Source organism: Aulostomus chinensis, chromosome 4 (genome assembly GCF_037954235.1).
Source record: "Aulostomus chinensis isolate RoL2024-O1b breed Wild chromosome 4, RoL_Achi_v1.0, whole genome shotgun sequence".
Taxonomy (NCBI): domain Eukaryota; kingdom Metazoa; phylum Chordata; class Actinopteri; order Syngnathiformes; family Aulostomidae; genus Aulostomus; species Aulostomus chinensis.
The window spans coordinates 4,169,385-4,192,044 of NC_141323.1; the positions used below are offsets into that span (position 1 = coordinate 4,169,385).

Here is a 22,660-nt window from a genome sequence, read left to right on the forward strand (position 1 = left end):
TGGGATGATCACACATTCATTTGGAGGGGGAAACAAAAAAATTGCAGAGTGGAAAGTTTTGCTCTCAAACCCGATTTGTTTTTGTTTTTTTAAAGACACGAATTTAACTTCCTTATCAGAACAGCAAGGCCGTCTCATGCCACGACTGCAAAGATGCAGAGGCCTTGAAAATGGAGACGGAAGTACAGGGCGGTGTTGACGGGAGTACAGGGCGGTGTTGACGGGAGTACAGGGCGGTGTTGACGGGAGTACAGGGCGGTGTTGACGGGAGCGGGTCACACGATGACTGTTTGGTCTCTGTTTGGCGATACCAGCTCCTGCTTGTTCTGTACCACGAATAAACCTTGACTCTCACAGTGTGACTATTAAGATGCGCATTGTGTAGAAACTTTAAACCTCGCATATAATAAAAAGTGATTATAGGAACAGATGGTTGCTAAATTATGTTTGAAGTCTACCCTATTACTGCAGCAAACCATACATTTCCCTGTAATAGTCATTTGTTCCTTGTACTTAACATATTCACTGCTGCTCTCTTTATTATTTTTTCAATTAATCAAAGTCATTTACTGAAAAATGTAAGGAGAAAATGTTGTGGTTCGTGTTTTCTGTGCAAAATATTGAAAAGAAAGGAAACGCTAACGTCTGTTAAGATGTGATTAGCACATTTTTTTCACTCATTGTGTCAGACACATAAATTATGTGTTTAGGAATCATGTTTAGAATTATTAAAAAAAAAAAAAAGAGCTGAGAGATTAACTCATTTCATGCGTATGAATTATTTGGCTTTGTCACGTTCCAGGATTTTAGACTGTTTTATGTAAGGAGTGTTTAATGTCAGAGGTCAAGCAGCATTAAATCAGATCTTTGCCCTCTTTTTTTGTTCATCCACCAAAAGCTCTATTTTCATGTATTTCTTGGCCACCATCATCAACACAGTTTCCTCGATACTTCATTAGTATGCGCTGCTGTAGAGGCCCATTTCGTGAAAATCCGAATTGTGACTGTTAATGTGCGGCCAGGCATTTATATGAATGCAAAGCTATTAGATCTTTATAAATGGAATCTCAGTGTCACCACACTTTTTCCTCAAGACATAGGGGATCTTCAGTGAGGGAAGAAAATTAGAAGTGGAATAGTAAAAGACGGAGGCGTAGATTTGTTTTCACTTTAATTAATGGCGGGTGAAACTGTGGACCCTTCATAAATGTCAGCCTCTGTCCTCAGATCAGTTGTGTGTGGAGAACCCCTTGGGTTCAGCTGCCTTTACAATAGAGAAAAAGAGGGCACACCAAAGGAACCAGGAAATGTCAGCACTATTTCAATCACAGGTACCAGGAGCAGTGCTTTGTTTGTGGGAACACTTTCCATTTTAGAGAAACTGAAAACTTGAAATACTGGCAAGGAAAGTTTTTTGTGATAGTTTTGGGAGAGTGTTTGATTTAAGGATGCCATTCTTTTTTAGATTTAAGGCCCTATTTAAGTGATCTGTGGCACGTGGGCAGCTGGTGGATGGCACTAAGTTTGCGCCGCGTTTTGGGCGCGAAGAAGCGGGCATTAGACACCTCATTGTCCATTGGTGTGTTTTGAGTGTGACATCACTCAAGTCAATGAGAGTGCCTCGTGCCATTCCTTTTACAGCCCAGGGTGCGCCAGGACTTGGCGTGCTGCTCTTTCTGTGGCACAAGCCTTCCACCTGAAGAGAAGTGAGCGCTCCTCATCTGAAGAAACGAACCTCCCTGTGTGTGAGTTGGAGGCACGCTAGCAGGTCTTATGTTTATCTACAGGAGCAGCAGGACTCCACCGAAGCCATCGGATATGGAGAAGGTGGCGGCCAATGTTTCCACGTTGTCAGGCATGAAAAGAATCGCGTTGCTATGCCATGCATCTGCTAGCCTGATTGATGCACACTTTAGATAGCACTTAACACACACTGCCATTGACCGAAGACCAGCCTCTTGATCTGTGGTGCAAACGTCTCCTGGTGTCCCAGCAGTGTGTCATGGTCCGCTAGACCACGCCTAATCCACATACTTGCCAGTGCAGACGGCACACAAGTTTGTTTGCTAGTTAAAGGGCGAGGGCGCTTGGCGTGAAAACGTCAAAGGCGGCAGCTTGAAACAAGCAATGATGCTTGTCCTTGACGCCATGCTTAAAATAGGGTCCTCAGTGTTTTTCTGTAGTTTTTTTTTTTGTTTGTTTTTTTGGGACAATCGTTATGTTCAAGTTATTTGAGACTTCAGGCATCGCATGGATGAAAAACCCAACTTGAAAATATCTGCCATGTATTTAAGGATCCCAACCGGAACTGACTGGCAGAGTTGATAGCATTGCCGTGACACTGAAGTGGACCAGATTAAGCTTGTTGTAGAGATCTGCCCAGAAAGACCACCAAACATGGTGTGTTGAGAGTTCTAGCTAAAGAACTGAGCAGGCCTTACCGTACTCGGCAAATCTGAGGAACCTCGATAATAAACGGGGAGATCTGACAAAGACAATGACACAAAGAAACGAGGAACCTGAATTACAACCGAACGAATCATGCAACAACAACCGGAGCTGAAACATAGGGGATAGCGCGAGACAAAGAAAAACTGATGTACCAAAGAAGGGACGATGGTGAACAAGAAGGAAGTATAAATTGACATGACATGCAAATGAGTACTTTTCAGAATAAATAAATCAAATAAAAACGAGCCTGTAACGATAGGGAGGAACTAAAATTCCTACTCAAAATTAATTCACACATTAATGTACACATATTAATATATATAACTCAGCCTTAAAAGATACAAATATTTGAGGCCAGAGGGAGGTCGAGATAAGTGTGTACTTCTTCCTACTCCCTTTCGAACATGAGAAACATTATTTCCTTTTGTGTTGTTTTGTTGTTTGCTTGTAATAGGCTGTTTGCTTGTAAAGACAATCAATCGATCGATCAGTTCAGAATGAGAAATACTACGTGCCCTCAAGAGTGTGACGAGTATTTCAAATACCAGCAGAGACGAACGATTCAGGTGCATCAGAAAGCCTGCATAGCACTGCAGTTGACCAACAACTGTTGTACGGCATGTTTTGTGTGATACATGAGCCTTTTCTTCTATTGTTCTCCAGATTGACAGAAGAGAAGGGAACACAGTGCTCAGCCACTGATTTATGTGTTATTTCACGCCATCATTTGTCTCAATATAGCAACAATTGGCCTTGTGACATGTTTCAAAAAGATTTCTTTGGAATGTTTATGGGTTTTTTTTTTGGGGGGGGGGTTTATTCCATCTAATTATCTGGATAAAGCATGCTTGTGACAGGATGCCAGCACAGATGCTTGATTAGAACTCTTGTGATTGAATTGGAACAGCTGGTCACTTGTGACGTGCCAGTCTGCCAGCTGAGAGGCTGTTCAAAAGTGTAAACGCGATGTATAGTTCGTAGTACTGCAAATACTTCTCAAAATCACTTTTTATCCGAATGTACTCCCATGTATTTTACTTTCACGGACTTGGCCGTGCCCTTGGCCTTGACACTGGCCAGCCACTACGAGCAATGACAACGCAAACATACAGACGTATTTGTGTTCTATCAAAAAGAAAAACCCTGACACGTTGTCGCTGATACGTGATTGCGTGCAGCTCCTTATCCTGTGGCAGTTTGTCCACTGGAGGACCAACTTGCGACACATTGTGGATAGTAAAGAAGTAGCAAGAAATATGGGTTTGTGTGATCATCCTGTTTTCCTCTCCTGTTCTAAACACTCCAGAGAAATACCCCCAAAAAATCACTTCCAGTGCAAAGTTCTTACCTTCAGAATAAAAGCCTCAGATCTTTATCACCATGGTTTTGTCAGAGCATTGAGAGTCTTACTGTGAAAGATCAAACAGTTCCCCACTGTTTGCACGTAGTACTGAACTAAGTTTTTTCTGTTTTCTTTTCCCCTCTATATTTTTGGATTTTTTTGTTTTTGTTTTTTTCTGTCCTCCCCCTTTTCTCTCCTCCTTCTAGTTTTTAAAATTTTTTTTTTTTTTTTTTTTTACCTTTATTCAATTCAATAATTGATTTCTCCATATATTTTCCCTTCTTTTTAGATATGTCACGATGTCACTTCTTGGAACTTTTAATTTGGAAGCCACGTCATTATTTTAAACTCTTTAGAAGGTTGCATTCTTGACCGAAACATTGACAACAGAATAAACAAAGTGGAGTAATAAAAAAAAAAAAAAGCCTCCCAGCTTCACAAATTGAGAGTGTGCATGTTGTCTCCTCCTGAAACGCTAAGCTAACATCACCCCATCTCTCATTGGCGTAGGTTTACTCAAGTTATCCGCCCCTCTCCTATATTTTTTTTACATATTTATCGGTCCATATTTTCTAAAGGTGAACGACTCTGCAGTTAATGCCTCCGACAGGTCGACGAGCCAAACCCTCGGCTGTTTACATCACTAGTATATTTGTGTGTTCCTGAGCTATAGCTGTTCTCACCTTGCTACTCCTCGCTCGGTCTCTCCTCTGATTAATTTCATACTTTTCTTTCATTTATCTTGACAAGACCTCCTCATTTTCTCCCATAGAACCTGCTTCCCAAACTTGTATTGAGCTGATCATTGGTTTGCAGCTCCCCTGATGGATGGCACTTTAGTCAATAGCGTTGAAAGTGAGACGAGGCCGCCCCCAGTAAAAAACTTTTTATAATCACCCCCTTTGATGGAGTGCCGCACCCGATGTGGCATGTGAATCTATTTGTGCCAAAACAAGAGGAGAAAAAATGAGCTGAAAACAGAGGATTTAATATGGTGGACGTAATTATGTAGCCCTCCACCCCATCCTGCTTTTATTCTGTGACATCCTTCTTTCATCCCTCTCCTTCCACCCACACGCTCTCCATCACTGACAGCTGAAGTTCGCTGTGAGGCGAACTTGTGTGGGCCCGCGCGTTGACTGATTGGGGTGTATTGTGGTGTGTTTTGATGACCAAAGCTGCTTGGAAAGTCATTAGTGATCAGTCATGGTTAGGCCCTGGGTAGACATAAAGTGTGTCTGTGTTGTGTTACACTTGTGTTGTCACACGGTTGATGAATGCATCCAAGCACAAGTTAAGCAGAACCAGGAGATGATTAGTGCGCCGTTTGAGATCGTTACCAACGTCATCATTGGCTTTGAATCCAGAGGAGAGAAAGATGAGGATAGGAAGAGGTACTTTATGGCTCTTCTGCCCTGACAAATCAGAGTAAGAGGGGTTACTCTGCCAGCCCTTGCTGGATGCCCCACACTCAACTCAGTTAAGATACAAAAAAACGCCAAATAAACACTGATATCGATTCACTTGTAAGGGATAAACAGGCTGCTGCAGCAGGAGGGAAAGAAGAAATAGATTTTTTTTTGGAAAAGAAGAAAGGAGATTTGAGGAATTGGCCGGGTCCTGAACTAAGACATAAATATTGATTTTTGCATTTTGTTTAAAATGCTCTCATATGTGGTTAAAGGGAAAACTGAAGCCTCTCTGCGCCTGGGATTTTTTTTTCTCTTTTTTTTTCTTTTTTCAGGGATCATGGACTCTTTATTAGGGCAGCATTAACCTTTTTTGAACTTGGCAGTGGGTGACAGCCGGAGTTAAACTGTTAAGGGCTCTTTTTTCTTTTTTTCCCCCCTTTCTAGGATTTAGCATACTAGAGTTTACAAGGCTGATATGGGAAAGGGTTCATTAAACTGGTCATATTTTTTGGAGCAGTTGTCAGCGGAGAGTCAACACAGGATGCGTTCATAGATTGACTCATGCATCTCTGAAATAATTTGGAATGTTTGAAAGCGTACAAAAACAAATGTTTGCCGGGGTGGCAATCGTAGTTTTGGCTCTTGAACTCTGAAGTAGGTGCTGAAGAGAAGCTACTCCAGCAGAGTGACATATCAGTTGCTTCAACACAGAGAGGCAGCGTAGAGAAGTGTTTGGGATCGCCTCTGGCTGTGTTTTTCCAAAGGTTATGAATTTGTCACTGGGCCGGAGTTGACTGGTACAGAACGGCGGCACAGCGGAAGCAGGCTGATTTGTACGGGTGAGGTGTGGAGAGCAAAACATCCGAGGTGTCATTCCTGTTGTAGAATACCCTTTCACTCCAGTTCCACCCACAGGCCACGCTAAGTTTTTAATCTGGTTTTATAACTTCTGTAGCCATTTTATGTATTTATCAGAAATACGACAGCCTTGCCCTCAATATTGATGCTGTCATGATACAGCAATAATTAATGTATTCATTTAAAACCCTTTTTTATGAAGCAAGAATTAAATGTTCACTGCATTGCCGTGTCGTAATTCGTCATGAGGTGAAACAAAGTGCCCAATCTTTGCTGAGTGCCTCTTTTCTCAGCTTGACGCAGTGTCTGCAGAGCTAAATATTGTTGCGCCGTTGTTGAACTGCAATGATTAATCAATTGCGTTTTTATTGTTTTGTAATCAGCATGTAAAGCATTTTAAAGACCCTCCACACACTCCTGGTACTGAAGCAGCTCGTAACTTATTCTATAATGCGTGTCTGACATCAATCTTCAAAACAATCCTTGAAACAACATCATCAGAAATACCATATTTTATCTCTTGAACATTTGGGATGTTACAAATCCTGCTCATAGTTCTGCCTCTTAAAATCAGATTTTCACTTGTCATCAAGAAAGTGTTTCTGCGTTGAATAAGATGGCAGCCTTCTGCTGTCAAATCCTGCATGTTTCTGTTAAAATCTAAACTTTTAGCCATAGGAACTCGAAGAAAAGCACATTTTTGACAGGAGGAGGACTTTAATCATTTCTGTAGCGTGCTAATTAGCTGCTATAAAGACTCGATAAACAACTAGTAATTAACTCCTAATTATCTCCTTAACATGTTTATCCAACCAAAGAATAACACCATTATACACAGGAGCAACTTCAGCTGCAGCCCTGCTATATATTCATCGGCTGGGCTTTTACTGGCCTAACTTTTCACAAGACAACTTGGCTGTGCCGCCCGTCATCAGCTCTTCTGCCACATGCTGCGCTGCCCCACTCCCACTCTAGCACCCACTGTTTGCCAGAGTGCCCATTTCATGTAATTATATGAACTACAGCAAGCTAATGGCTCTGACAAAGCAGTGACTATGCCCATTACACCTCAGGGTTCTGCAAAACACCATTACCACGAGCAGCAGCAGCTACCTGGAGTGCTTGTGCTCGCAGGTGACAGCCAGTGTTATTGCAGTTGTGTGTGTGTGTGTGTGTGTGTGTGTGTGTGTGTGTGTCTGTGTGTGTGTGTGTGTTTGCGCATTCATGTAGATGTGTTAGAAGAAGGAGGTCAGAGGTGGAATGATACACGTCGAAGAAAGGCAACAGTTGTGTGTCAGTTATGGTTTTTTGCACGTCACGCTTGTCACCTCCCCTACATTAATTTCTCCTGAGCTTTTGCTGCCTCGCTGTAGCCGACAGCCACGCACCTCGCAAGACGCCCGTGTTCTCCCTTCACTCAGCACCCTCTCATCCTACCAACAATGGGACTGTCTGGTCTAAGCGGGGGCTTTGATTGTGTGTTCTCTGTAATCAGCAAAGCCGTCATTTCTGCCAATAGCTTGAGCCACTATATTAGCAGCTGTTAAGGTGAATATTTCTTCTCCTCAAATGACTGTTCAGCTCTTCAACTTGTATAATGAGCATGAAGAAACACATAATTTTACCTAATTCGGTGCTCACAAGGTGACTGACAAGTCTATCTCAAAGCGTCCTCGTCCTCGCCTTTGGTCTCCCAAGGTGAAGGATTTCACAGCGCACAAGACGATGTATTCAAGGGGCCCATGCCAGCGAGATCCAGGTTAAAACAATAACCATACACACACAGAGTAAATCTCTCTTGACAGCAGCCTTAACTCTCTCTACAACCATTATCTTTTCCATTCTGTGCTTGAAGAAAGAGCCTTAGCTCCAACCCTATCGACAATCTGCTTTCCTCTCCGTATCAATAGCCATTAAGCACTTTAAGTCCTGCCAGGTGCTAGAGATGGAGAGCTAATTGCCTTTTTTGTAGCATACTGTATACCGTAGAGGTGGATCAATGTGTGTGTTATGGGATAAATGGATGGCCATGCTTGAATAACCGCAAGCACCCAAACACACATAACACGGTTACATAAACAATATACACACTACTTTCTCCGTCTTGCCTGTAACCTCGTTTTACTGTCATCTTTTCAACGGATCCCGCTACCCCCTCCGTCTCTCTCTCTCTGTCTCAGCGCTTCCACCAAACCATTCTTTGAATTCAGCGCAGCCTCCCCCTTTTTTTTTCCCTCCCGGCCTCTCAGCGTGGAGTGTTGCCACCTGTGTGGAGTAGATTGAGCTCGGCATTCCCCCCCTGACAGTGAGACGTATGCAATTAAACCATATTAAAGTCATTAGCCCAACAGAAGTGATAGCCAGCAGATGGTTACCACACTGAAATATGCCCTTAATGAAGCTCTTCAGTCACTACGGGTGTGAGCTTGTGTTGCTGAGCATTCACAAGTGCACTTCTTGTTTGGGTGTGTTGCCTTACTGTTGTAACACTCCAAACATCACTTGATTAGACGGTGGTTGGTCCTTCGACTGTAGCTTAGCAATTAGGGCTTGTTGTTGATGAATACTGATACAGAAGCACACGGGATCTCCCTCCTACTACTTATCCATCTCCCTGCTGGAAAACAGGCTACAGGAAGAGGGGTTTTTTACATGAAATCTGAGTGTATTAATATCAGCTGGTCATGCGATATGCATTCTGTGCCTCGAAATGTGGGAGCCTTAGGCGGTGGTATACTGTAGGGTGGTACATGCTGTCTTGCCCCAGGCACCCAGGCCCTGGGGGGGTGTGTGACGATGCACAGAGTACTTAAGTATACAGTCACTTAGATATATCTTTTAATGACGTACCCACCCATAAGCAATACACGTCAATTATGACCTCTTTAAGCTGCGTTTTGAACGGTTACTGAGGAAGGGTTTGTCCTTGTGCGTGAAGGATTTTCCGCAGGACATTACACGCGTTCCTGCTTAATGTAACATTGCATCTGATTGTTTTCACGTGAGGAGGCGCAGCATTAGCATAAATACACATGAAGCGGCTCACATGCTAGCTGTGAGCCAAATGGTTGGATTCCTCGCTCGCTCGTGAGTGCGTGTGTGTGTGTGTGTGTGTGAATGTGAGGTTGGGTGAGTGATGAAAGGGGCGAGCTGATAGTGATGCTCTATTGAATACAGATGAGAGAGAGTGAGGCCAGCTGAATTCTGATCAGGCTCCTTTCTCTCTGTCTTCCGCTCGGCCTATCCCTCAGAGCGAAAATACTTCAGAAAAGTGTGTAGTTTCTTAACCAAGGGGAAAGTCATTAGGTCAGCCTCTCAAAGTCGAGGTCCAAGTTTTCTTTGCTCAAAGGAGCATCTATTATAGTGGAGGTTTTTCAGCGGTAGCATTAATAAGCTGCTGGATTTAAACGATGGTGATACGGTTCAGTGTTTTTCAGAGAATCTGAACTGAGAGTCTTGTTTTATGTTCGGCGACACTGGAGGGCAAATTTGTTAGCATTTTTAGCAGAGCTTGCTTGCTGCCTGTAGTTTTAAAAAAATATATACACATACGTTTCAAAGCCCCCAAGACTCTTGAACGTTAGTTAAGTTTCACAAAGTATAAGAGAAAAATTAAAAAACTGACTGCATATCAAAACTGATACTGAGCCCCTTTCCCCTTTCGGTCCTTCTGAAGGTAGTGGTTCAATCTGCATGGTGCTTTTGAGCTTAATGAGTTGATGGAAACTTGTACATTTGCACCCTCCCTCAGAATACAAAGTCTTTTAGCGGGAAAAAGTCAGCGGGGTCGTCTCAGCAGCTCATTAATTAAAACCAAATAAGGAAGGAGGGAATTAATGGAGCCAAACACCTTCCATTAAATACATAGGAGGGTTAAATCATACACAGAGCCTCGCTGTTGAATGTATCAACTCAAAGGTCATGTGTGTTTTCATGAGGGTAGAAAAATTCGACACAGTGATAAAATGGAGGCTAAATTCAAGGTTAAATCACAGACTTATTACAGTTATGAGAGCAGTGACTTTTAAAAGCGCGCTGGTACTGGGCCAGTAATCACCGCCGTCAAACCAGCAGCCCCTGAATGTAAGAGTGCACCCGTATTCTGGCCTTTATGGTAATGCTGGCTGTAGGGTTTAAACTGTTGCAGAAAAAATTATGAGAACCACTCATCCAAGAAACTTCAGTTTCTGTGCCGCGCTTTCTTGGTATCCCAGTAACACACCAGCCACCACTGAACATGTCACCTCAGAATATCCCACCAGAGAAGGTTTTAAAGCTCTGAGAAGTCGTTTGACATCACGTGACACAATAGCATACGTGGTGAAAGGTGAATTATGTTCTTGCTCCTCGCTTAAGTAGGTCTCTTTATCTCGTTAGCACTCATTTCATGCAGGTGACGTCAAATGATACTATTTAGTTTTGTAAATTTGTCATGTTGCTAGTTTTTATGTACCCAAGTCAAGTCAATTTTATTTGTATTCGCCAAATCACAACAGAAGTTCTCTCATGAAACTTTCCAAGTAGAGCAGGTCCAGCACCACCTCTTCAATGAATCTACACCCAACAATTCTCCATCAGCAAGCACATCAGGCAACAGCAGCCACCAGAACCTTCCTTTTTAACAGGCAGGAACGTCGAGCAGATCCAGGATCAGTGGGAACGGATGTCTGCTTTGACTGGTTGGGGGGGAAAGAGAGCAGGAGGGCGGGGCAGAGACAAAGACAGATAATGGAGGAAGACAGATATGCAGAAGGAAAGAGAGGGACAGAGATAAAGAGGGAGAGAAAGGAGGAGAGTGATGGATGGACGGGGACGTGAGCAGGTGGAGCTACGGGTGGCAGCTTGAGCCTCTTCAGGTCTGTAGCCTCCTCCAGCAGCACCAGGATCTGGGATGAGGGGAGCCCGAAGGCTCCGGAGAAATGAATGTCGCTAATGTTCTGTTAGCCTTTTGGCTAGCTAGGCTAAATGTCAGAATCCGACATATTGTTGTTTCTATAAGACACTGAGAATGAAGGGGTTTGGAATAGTGGTTCCCACAGATCACATCTGAGATTTAAAACACACAGACAGAGGTAATATCATGTAGGGGGAGCAGAGTAGAGGAGTTTGTCTGCACAGCTGTTATAGTAATTATGGTGTATGGCTGAATAACGCTGCCCCACTTGACTCGTCGGTGACAAGGTAAACTTCATGAATTATTAGGCCTACATGCCACGCCCCTTTCTCTGCATCCTGGTTGAAAGCAGAACACACACACAAAAAAAAAAAAGCCTTTGCCAGGATGATACTGCATCACATATCCAGCAAATACCTTCTAACAATGCCCTGCGCTTTCCTTCGACCCCAGCAACACCCGCCATGTTGGACACCCGCTGGATTACCAGTCGATGAGGAGCATGAAGAGCAAACCCACACATGCAGATCTCTCTGTTCGTAGATGGAGTTATTTAAGAACAGGAAACCCTCGCTGCACCATTTCACATCGCCGCTGCCCGCAGTCATGAGGAAAGACACCGTGACCCAACATCCCTTGATGTGATTATTAACAGTGTGATTGGATGTAAACCCTGTTGTCATGGCGATGATTTCAGGCTTGATAATGAAAGCTCTTGGGACACTTGCACACATACACACATACGCAGAATCAGTGTGTTGCACTGCTAACTGCTCTCATTCCCCTTTGAGAGGGAGGCATTAGTCTAGGAGATTGAACTTGTGTAGGGGTGTGTGTGTGTTGTGTGTGTGTGCGTGCGTCTGTTGCTCTTGTCTGCTTTCTTACACAGTAATGTGCAGAAAGCTTGAGATCAACAGAATTGTACTTGACAACCCCCCCCCCAACATCACCCCCCCACCCCACCCCCCCATGATAGCAGCACCCACCCCTTTATCTTTTTCTCTGATTCTCTCCCACTGCTGTTATTAAAGCGCGTCGACTGAGTTAATAACATCTGTGTCACACTCACACTCAGCAAGAGTACCTGCGCCTGTCCGCTACACTTGAATTACTCTTTCACGTACTACGTCCCAAAGGGTATACTTACAAATACTAGCACAGTCTGAGGGAAAACTCTGGCCTGCACTCACATTGGCACAGTTTGGCAAAACATGGGGTTTATTTTATTTAATATTTGTTACATTTCACCCGTTGCATTTGCACCTGCTATAACACACAGTACAAGAAAGACTCTCCCGTCTCATGGAACGAAGTGGAGAAGCAGAAAATTCTCTTGCACACCAGACCGAGGTGGCGTCCCTGTCGCTGCACCACTCCAGTGGCATTTATCAAATATTAGACTGTGTATTTTCAGGTACTTCATAAAATCAGTGCTGCTCAAGTCCCTGATTCACAGGGTTAGGGTCTGTCAGACTGTAGAATTACAAACAAAAGAAACTACAGTTATAATTTCCAACAGTCCCTTTACAAATGTTGCAAAAACAACCTTTTTGTAAATTCTATTTTTTTTTATTTTTTAATTTGTATTTAAACATTGCTATTTGGAAAATAATAATTTATCAAGTTTTGTTTATGCTAGTTTGGTTTGTTTGTCTGAGTTGTGAAGTACAGGTGTCCAAATAATTTCTATGCATTTTTTTCTTCATAATAAGAGCCGCTGAGTCAGCATGCAATGCCAAACATGTGACCCAAGCAGGGTCAAAGGTCAAAGTGTCCAGCAGGTAGAGAAGAAACATTTAACTATCCTGGAACCATCACCATCTGCTCCTGACAAGGAGTCATCATTATTTTAGGATCTGTTCATTTGATGGCTGTTTTCATGATTCATCTTATGGTTTATTGAATGTGGGGGAAAAAGACAACAGAGATCGTCATTATTTAGCAAAACCGCTTTCATTTTGATTTGGGATGAAATGTAAGACAGCAAATCCTGGCAGTCGATGATCTGGGATCAGCCAAGTTTTGGAGCCTCTGCGTGAAAGATGACTTCAAACAACGAGGGTTTGACTGATCAGTGGATCAGCTGATCGCGTCAGTTCTGATTCGTACGTCGTCCTCGTAATGACTGATGATTTGGAATGCGGATCACATAGAAACGGTTTTTATGACGTTGAGGGCCAAAGTGACTTTTCATCCCACACGGAGGACCAGAACCAGAGAAGTCGGACTCCTCCGCTCAGCACCCTTCGCTGATTTATTATCTCTTCAGCTTAGCTTTCTTTTTCTCTAAATATTTGTTCTTTCTTCACTTCTCCCAATAGGGTCTGATGATTCTTCTGCAGAACCTTCCCACGATGCACTGGGGTAACGAGGAAGTAAGCGTGCTGCTGGCTGAAGCCTACAGGTTGAAGTTTGCCTTCGCTGATGCTCCCAACCACTACAAGAGATGATGAGCGTGGCTCTCTGCAGCCGCCTCCCCTCCCCCTTCCTCCTCCTCCTCCTCCTCTCGCACCTACTGAACTCCGAGGCCGGTGCTCCTCTGCGGAGCGACCGCCTCCTCCTCCTCCTGACAGACTTTCCTGTGTTGCCTGATGGTCCTTTCTGCTACGAAGAGATTTGAATCAACCAATGACAGAGAGGACGAGCGGCGGCGCCCTCTGAGCACGACGATGTGGAGCCTTCTTAAATTATTATTTTTCTCTCTGATCAACCGGTGCAGACCTGCGAACGCCGGAGATGCTTTGTCTGCTGCAGTCCAACCTTGGGCCTGATGCAGACCGTGAGCTGTTGCTCAGTACCGCCTGGGGTTTTCTAGCTCTGAAAAATGTTCTTTCCCTCTTATTGTTATTTCCAGCACCGGGGCAATACTTCTTTTTTTCTTTTTCTTTTTTGTTCCCTGAGGCAAAAATTTGACCTTTTTTTGTCAGTTTTGCAAAGACAAAGAAAGATGGAAAAGGGCAGCGTGTTAGATGGTTTACATATCTGAGCCTTCTCTCCTGGTCACAACACAACCTGAAGGAACGCGACCTCTCCTGTTTGTCTTCTCTCTCCTCTCTCTCCTGTGTGTTGCCAGGAGGGACTCTGATTGTTCTCCTTCATGAAAAACTAATACACTCGGATTCTACAGAGAGAGAGATTGTCAGTCAGTGAGTGGAGGAGTCCCTCCCTCCTCTCAGAAACCACACACACACACACACACACACACACACACACACAAAACTCATCTTCTCACCCTGCACCAACATCACAAAGAGCTTTAGACAAGAGGCTGCAGGTCGGCAAAGCTGCACAGATGGACGGTGGAAAGTAATAAGCCATTAGGAGTAGAAAGCTACTTAGCACCACTTGTTAGCTTTTGTTTTTGAAGGGCAAAATCTTATTTATCTGAGGACTACCTCAAAGCACAAGCAGGAGATCCAGAGATCCACTTAGTAGGACCAAAAAACACAATTTTGCAAATGTCACACACACAAATGAACAAAAATGACCTTGCACATCACTGGAGGGGGTCACATTTAATTAAGTTACAGTTCAAATCCTCTCCTGGTGGAAGATGGATTTATTGCTCACAGAAAAGAGCTGTACATCCATTATGAAGCTCTGAGGCTAGTGGCTCCCCGCTCCTGAGCAGTGGGCCATATTTCCATACCAGTGAAGGAAAAGGGAAAAAAAGAACGCGTGTTGATTTCCTCCCTTCTAGTTGGATGGAGTGACAGCATCCTCCCCAGGGTGCGCTGCCCGCTAGTTAGCTTAGCATAATGAATGGTGGCGAATGGAAAGGTTAGCGTACAAGTCCTCATCTGCTTTATTTATCTCGGCGTGTGGGTTTGCTCTGAGATGATCAATTGAATCACAAGACGTTGTCATTTTAGAACCAGACGCATCGCCGGAACGACTTTCCTAAATGCACGCAGGGATTTGACTGAAAATTCCAGCCCACAAAACGAAATGTCTGTGACGACGAGAAGTTTGGCTGACGCTACCGTTCGTGGGATACTTTCTCGGAGAAGACGAGGAGGATTACTGATGGACAAAGATTTGAAACGCTGACTGGGCAAGGCGAAGGTATGCTAACGCTTCCCACCCATTACCATTCATTGTGCTAAGCTAATTTGCAATTAGACAGTTCCTGCGGGTCCACACTGCAGAGGAGAGATCCATCTTCTTGTCCGGAGATGGGGAGGATGGCAATGCATAATTCTCCATGAGTCAGCATGCTCCTTTTATAGAGCTAAAGTATTTGATTCCATGCTCTCCATCCTGCGGTTCTACCTGCAGGATTCAAAACTGGTTCATATTCTGATGAGAAGGTCCTCCGCCGAGTCATCTGAGTGCATCTGCAGCCTCCATCTTTACGTCCTCCACCTTGCTTTTACTGCCTTTTACGATCTCTGAGATAACGTCCTCTCCGCTGTGACGGACTCACGTCAAATGTCCCTCTACGCAGTTTAAAGGCCGCTTGTCACGACCCGCTTCTGCCTCTCTTATGTCGCTCTGTTCATTTAGAGCACATCGGACGTCGAACCCAAACTCAGTAGCACCATATTGGTGTAATGTTGGGAGAAGGAGAGCTGTGATCAGACATTCATGACGTAACACAAAGTTGTTCACGTTTGGCGCCTCCTCCATGACTCCGCCAGGATCCATTATTGTCATCCAAAACGACGAGCGTGTGTGTGTGTGTGTGTGTGTGAAGGAGAGAGGGAGCGTATGGCGTTTCTCTGTAACTTTCAGCACTTTTCTCTGAGAGCTGTCAGTCTTTGATCATGCGTCGGGATTTTTTTTCTCCCCTCACTAGCATCTCATCTCTGATGCTCTCTGACAAGGAAACACTGCACGTAATTTAAAAGCCTATCGCCCTGTTTTCCCCCTCTGTCTTTTTGTATGAGATATATTCTTTCAATCAGCATTTTAAAGATTTGTCTTTCTTTTTTGGGTTTTATTTTTTTACGCTGTTTACATAATAAGCCTGTTAAGTTGTGCCTGATGCTGGAGACACGAGATAAAATCCTAGTTTTTGACCTCAAATGAACTTGAAAGATTTTAAATTTCTGTAAGTTATAGGACATTTAAGAGAACACGGAACTTTAATCCGGGTGTCTGTCACAATCTCTCTGAGCATATTCTTGGCGCTGATGCCATGTGAATAAATATGAAAAATGACCTTTTCTATGGACACCTCCCCCAAATAAGAATTGTCCAGTTATACGTTGGCAACCATAACTTGTGAGGTAAGACGAATATTCAGCATTTAAAGGTTTTTAAAGAGTTTTCTAAAACTGGAAACAGCAAAGTGTAAAGTATTTATGACGTAGAATCTTTATCTCCTCTAACATGCGTTCATTATCAAGTTAACACTTTAGCAAGCCAGCAATATTGTGACTGTTGAGGAACACAAGATCAACTCCGAGGGCTGGTGAGGTTCTGGGTGATGTAACGTCCACTCTGTCGTATTTCTCCACTATGTGGGGTACAAGGATGAGTATGTGGTTAGCAGCCATGACCCGAGAAATCACCGCGTTTGCCGAATCCACCGGTCCTCATCACAAATGCTCCTCCAGTTTTAAGGTCAAAAAGGAGTGCAGAAGGACATGAATGAGCTGGGTAACAAACATCCCTTCCTCAACGGTTGACCAATGGGAAGGGTTTTGTTGGGTTTCATATGTCGGCCCATGGGTTTTATCCCACACACACACACACACACACACACACACACACACACTGACAAAGGCTTTGCAAACAAGCAGACAGAAAACAATGAAAAAATACTGGGGGGAAAAAATCAGTCTGGGACAATTTCATCCTGAAAGTTAAAAACATGAACCACGTAAATGTGTCATGTTACTTGGAACACAAGGCCGTAACACATTCTGGCGCACTTTGCATCGCTGTTAAAGTGATGTGCTGTCAATCAGTGGGTGACGCCGCGTTTAAGACAACTCTAAAGTCCAGAGAAAAAAAATACGCTCCGAGTTGAGAAGAATGAGTCGAGGTGTGTTGCTCTGAGCCGACAGACGAGCTCTGACCACCGACTCCTGGACAGCGCTGACAAACAAAAGCTCCATATCAACGACTGTCACATTGCTGATGATGACGATGATGAGCGAGTGAACGCTGAAACGCTTGGTTGGGCTTTTGAAAGCAGAATAAACCAAAATCTATAAAATTCTATCATCCGCTAACTAGCTCTTGTTGGGGAGGATGCTACATTTCTGCCTCGGACACAGAAGGTTAGCCTCTATGAGTCCAGTGTCATATATGGAAGTAGCAAACCGCGTCATGACCCCTTTTACAGTTTTGATGAGCCCAATTCATTATTAAGTCAGCAGGGGGCGACAAAGTCGGGCTGCTAGTATTAGCTCAGTTAGCCAGCTAGCTGCTCGCGATCATGCAGTGTCATTTGTGCCTTGCAAGAATGGAAGGCTTGACAGGGGTAGGGACAACAACTGAGGGGCGGGATTTCGTGAACGGCCAGTTCTTTCCCCTTTCGCATCCAAAGCATCACTCTTAAAGAAGCCTTATCATGGAGTATTGAACGTTGAGCACCATTCAGTGTGCTGACGGGGAAAAGTAGTACATTTTTATAAACACAAATGGCAAACAGCCACAAAATAACCCCCCCCCCCCAAAAATATCTAAAACGTCTTGAGACACAGACTATAAGAATGAGCTGCCTGCTCAAGTTAACCAACACAAATACAAAAAAATGTGTACTATTAATGTGAGTTACCCTGCCTGTAACCCTCAGTCTCACAGCACACACACACACACACACACACACACACACACACACATCACCATGGTGATGAAGGCCTAGGTGGTGACTGTCTTGAGTCCTCTCTCTATTAGCCCACACTCACACTCACACAGAGAAAAACTTCAAACATTCTTTGAAGCATGTTCAGGAGGTTAAGACTCTCAGCTGCTTTCATTTCTTTCAGCCTATTTTTCTCTCTCTCTCTCTTTTTTGTTGTTTTTTTTTTTTTTTTTACTCCTCAGACATGAAAATCTGTTTATGAAAACCAAACAAAAAATGAAATCCCTCCCACGTCTTCTCACTCAAAAGTACTCGAAAAATCTAATAATACCAGAGTGTTTGGGTGACATGAGTAGTGGCTCCTGACTTTAAAAAAAAAATGTGTACAGAGATTTTGAAACAACAAATCTGTAAATAGAAAGTGTAAATAAATCCTATATATGACAAAATTACTCTGCTGTGTAAGTGTGTTTTTCTTTTGTGTGTGTGTGTGTGTGTGTGTGCGTTCTCGACTGTTTTTATGGGAGACAAAGACAAATTCCCTTCATCCCCAAATATTTGATGTCAAACTTGGTTGCTTAAATATGATTGGTAGCATCATTTCCTCTGTCTCGCTTTTTAAGAGCGTCAAAACTGTAGTTCTGTACCCCAGCAAGCCCGACATAAACTTCTCTCCAATAAAGACCCAGATGTTTGAACTCAAACTCACTGCTGTTGCTGTTTTACATTTGTGTAATGAACACAGTTGCCGTGGCAGCGTGTCTGTGCATTCATTATCCAGAGTAGTGAGCAAACCGCGGCTAACAGCTGTGCTAATGTGCGGCGTGTCGCTAATTGTATCGCCTGTATTCATACACTATTCCCATTTGCACAGTCTAACAGGTAAACACTTTTTGTCTGATCCCTGTGGAGGGAATGGCGACACCAGCCTAGTTAGTGAGACTTGCTTTGTGTGTATGTGTATATTTCATATTCCTTACCTTGTGGGGACATTACTCTGTTGACACATTGTGAGGACGCTTGTCCCCTCTGGGAGTCCCCATCACGGAAATCATTAAATGATTTGGAGGAAAATTCGGTGTAAGGTGAGGGCGCTGTAAGGTTATTCTAATTTATGAATGACTCAGTGTGATGTCCCCTGAAGTCATGGAAACACAACTCAGTGTGTGTGGTTTCTTCTAGAAGAAAATACAACAAAAAAAAAAGACCCTGACTGCATCCACTTGCAAATGTGAGTGCATACCTGAGTGTATGTGTGTGTGTGTGTGTGTGTGTGTGTGTGTGTGTGTGTGTGTGTGTGTGTGTGTGTGTGTGGGCCCACAGAAGACGCTCCCTTGCTCTCGTTAGGCTGACTGATGTTCACACCGGCAGCCAATTATGGAATGCTGGTCACTGAGGACTCCAGTCACTTCATGGGAAATTAAAAATACATTAAAACCAACAATGACTGCGCCTGCCTGTTCCCATGAACATGCACACACACAAACACTCACTCACACACACACACACACACACACACACACTCACACACACACACACAAACACACACACACAAACACATTGTGAAATAATGAGTTGAGAAAAAGGGGCAGTTGTCTTCTCCTCACTAAATATTGCAGTATTCCTTTGCACAGCAGGTCATTATTACAGTATCCGTTTATGTGTTTACCCCCTGATCCCCTCTTACCTCCCCCGTCTTGTAGCATAAACCTCCACTTGCCAGTTTTTCATCAAAGGTTCACTCTGGTAAGACGTTCTAGGATCACCAAGGAAGAAATGTCCACACACACACACACACACACACACACACACACACACACACACTCCACAGCGTTTTCATGGAATTTTAAAACTGTGCCTAAAATCAATTTCCTGATTGAATTTTTGAGGCAGCAGCATTGTATTCTGAACGTGGGATAGATTGAGACCGTCTCTGGAGAGGATTTTAGATGAACTGGCAACTATCGGTTTCAGTTTAAAATTCTGGCTGAGGCAACTGAGCAGAACAAATACGAAGGAGTGTCCGGGAGTGTCAATTATTATATTATACAGCAGATCAAATCTAGATTATCATGATTCAATCCTCCTTTGTATTTTCTCTCTAACCGCCTGCTCAGCTTCTGATAATTCGCAGTTTTATTCTGGTTTTTATTTCTTTTCCTCTGTGATAATCCTCTGATTTCTCATCCAACTGGGAAAGTACGTCACCACACCTGCACACTGACCGTGATAATCTGTCAGCTAAGAAAAGCAGCAGCCCCCCCCCCCCCCCAGCTAATCTCATCTGGAGCGTTTTCATGGTCGCCGTGCAGGTGCTTGTTGTCTGCTCAACGTGCTGTTAAACGCTGTCAGACTGGTGAGATTGACGCCTTATTTACAAGTTACTTTGGCAGGAAAAGTGTAGAATTCATGCAGGTAATTCAGAAAAGACTGAGAGAACATTGGACGTGTCATTGAGAAACCTGAAAATCATAAAATAGGCGGATCAAAACTGCTCTCCTGCGTGGTGAGAGGTCGCAGCTACAAATCGCTGCCATCCAGCAATTTCAATACTTTAAGATTCATGTTTTCTTTTCGTCAGCGGCTGAAAACATTTCACTCTAGGATTCGAAGCCGCTGAGATTTCCCTGCTCCTGATGATGTGCAGACTGTTCTTCTGAGATTAAACTCCGAGGCTATTTAAAGAATGCACTCCATGTGAACTTCAGCAACAAAGGAGTGGACTGTCCTTTAATTTCTTCAGTCATATTTTCAAATCTTGCTCTCTGATGACTTGAATAGAGAGCAGACAGTTGGGAACTTTACCGCGGCATCTGTTTTACCCCTGAAAGGTGAGAACTTCCACGGGACCCAAACACAACGTGAATATTTCGACTTTACAGAGGAGCGGCTTGAAACTCAGGAGGCTTTGATTGATGGGTTTGCACTCAACTCTCCAAATTAAGTGTGACTGCTTACTCATCACAACTCGGCAGAACTTCAACGGGATGAACTTCTGTCGGATCGACTCCTTTTCTCTTCCTCACTGCTGACAGCGTCGCGGTGACCAAGACTTTCCTCGTGTGTCACGCTCAATCATTCTTTAACACTGAGGGGCAAAACAAAAATGCTGCCTGCCTCAGCCGGCGCCGTGGTTTAGTGATGGGCCAGTTACTTTAAGAGGTCTCTTGTGAAACTGGACCATTTCAGGTCTGTAGATGCGAGCCATGCGATGTGTCTGTAACTTTTCCTGCGTAGAGAATGATGACTAGACGTACCGGGTTCTAAATGTCCATGAAAAAAAAAATTCAAAACAGAAAAAACAACTGACACGTTATGAGTTGAAACAGTTGATTTTAACAGCTTTTAAATTCGATCTACTACAGCATCCTGCTGGCAGGCCTCACACCTGCAGAACAGTTAGAAACGCTCTGGAACCTCCCTCATACTTTTACAAAATGCCAGTGCATCAATCGTTTTTGGGATGTTTTTAGCAAGTGGCTACAGTATCTGTGGCTGGGATGCAGTCACATCGAATTATAGCAGTTGTTACCTGCTCCTGAGAAACTAGCAACCGCTAAGTAGCTTGGTTTTTATTTTCTCCTCTTAGCGTTGACCGTAAACATCGCGTACAGTTTTCTACCGAGAATTCCGAGCCAGCTTCTAGTACCTCAGGGTAGCTCAGCTCGATAGCAGTTGCTAACAGCTAATGAGTAACTCGCAATCAGTAAGGATGTTTGTTTTTGCGCTCAGTACAGTTTTGCATCAAGAATTTCAAGCTAGCTTCAAGTACCTGAAGCTATGATCTGGGAGGGTGAGTGTCCTCCATGCCGCTTTCGGAAAAAAAAACAAAAGAGCTCTTTAAGTCAGAGTTGACCTGGGTTTAAATCCTCTGCCTACACGTGGATCTATGCAGCGACAAGAGGGTGTACTGTACATTTAAATTTCGAACATTTCCAATCTCTAACATTTCCAGGTGCCCCTTCATTTCTAATAGCAGCTAAATTGCAGCTCAAGGAGGAGCTGCAGCTTAAGTGTTTCTCTCAAGCGCCGTTCAAGCGATGACTCAGCCTCGCCGACTGTTGCCTTTTCACACCTGAACAGGTGATCACTCTCCATCTCGACACATACCTTCATCCTCTCAAACAAGCAGCAGCACAGATTATTCTGCAGCGATGACACAGCTGGAGCTGCTGCTCTCTCAGAAATGATGAGAGGTGAGTCACGGGGTGGATTCTGCTCGTGCGCATCTCACACAACCTTTGACTTTCTAGAGGTATTGAAGAACTTCTAAAACTGGTGAGACGTGAACACCGGTTAGCCATCGCTATGCCTCTTCTATGAACTGGATTCCTGCAGTAGATTCTTCCAGTCAGAGTTGCTCTTCATCCTTCCAGTGCTGCAGCAGCATTTCTTTTTTTTGTTTTTTTCTTGAGATGATTGGCTAAGAAGAGGTTCCAGAAGGAAAAAACAGTGATTCAAGCCTACATCAGTTTAGAAACTGCAATTTGAATGTCTTAACCCTTGTGTGTGTGTGTGTGTGTGTGTGTGTGTGTGTGTGTGTGTGTGTGTGTGTGTGTGTGTGTGTGTGTGTGTGTGTGTGTGTTCTCTCTCAGAGTTAGTCCACCAAGCTGCAGTGTAAGCTAAAATAGCTACTGACCCCGCTGGCCTAAGTGAGTGTAGCGATAAAGGCAGAATGGTTAGCACTGACACACACAGGATATGTAATTAACTGCTGTGTGAGTGTGAGTGTGTGTGCGCGTGTGTGCGCGTGTGTGTGTGTGTGTGTGTGTGTGTGCGCGCGCTCTCTCGCATTTCATTTGGCAGCTTAACCCATTCAGTACTGCCAACGGACAGTCGATTCTTTTACACACTCTCAAAGGCAAATGCTCATAAAAACCCATTTAAAACAGTCAGTTTTGACCTTGTTACTCCAGTATAACAGGTTTTGCTCAGTCTGTATTTGT

General features: G+C 43.8%; 1 protein-coding gene across 4 annotated transcripts in view; it reads left to right on the plus strand.

The window, feature by feature from the left end:
- Positions 1-18,157, plus strand: part of tbc1d22a (TBC1 domain family, member 22a) — a 136,024-nt gene extending 117,867 nt beyond the window's left edge. For all 4 annotated transcript variants that reach the window (XM_086201147.1, XM_086201150.1, XM_086201149.1 and 1 more), the window contains one exon: positions 13,279-18,157. In XM_086201147.1, coding sequence (XP_086057273.1) covers positions 13,279-13,407 — 129 coding nt within the window. In that variant the 3' untranslated portion in view covers positions 13,408-18,157. The remainder of the gene's footprint in view (positions 1-13,278) is intronic.
- The last annotated feature ends 4,503 nt before the right edge of the window (positions 18,158-22,660 follow it).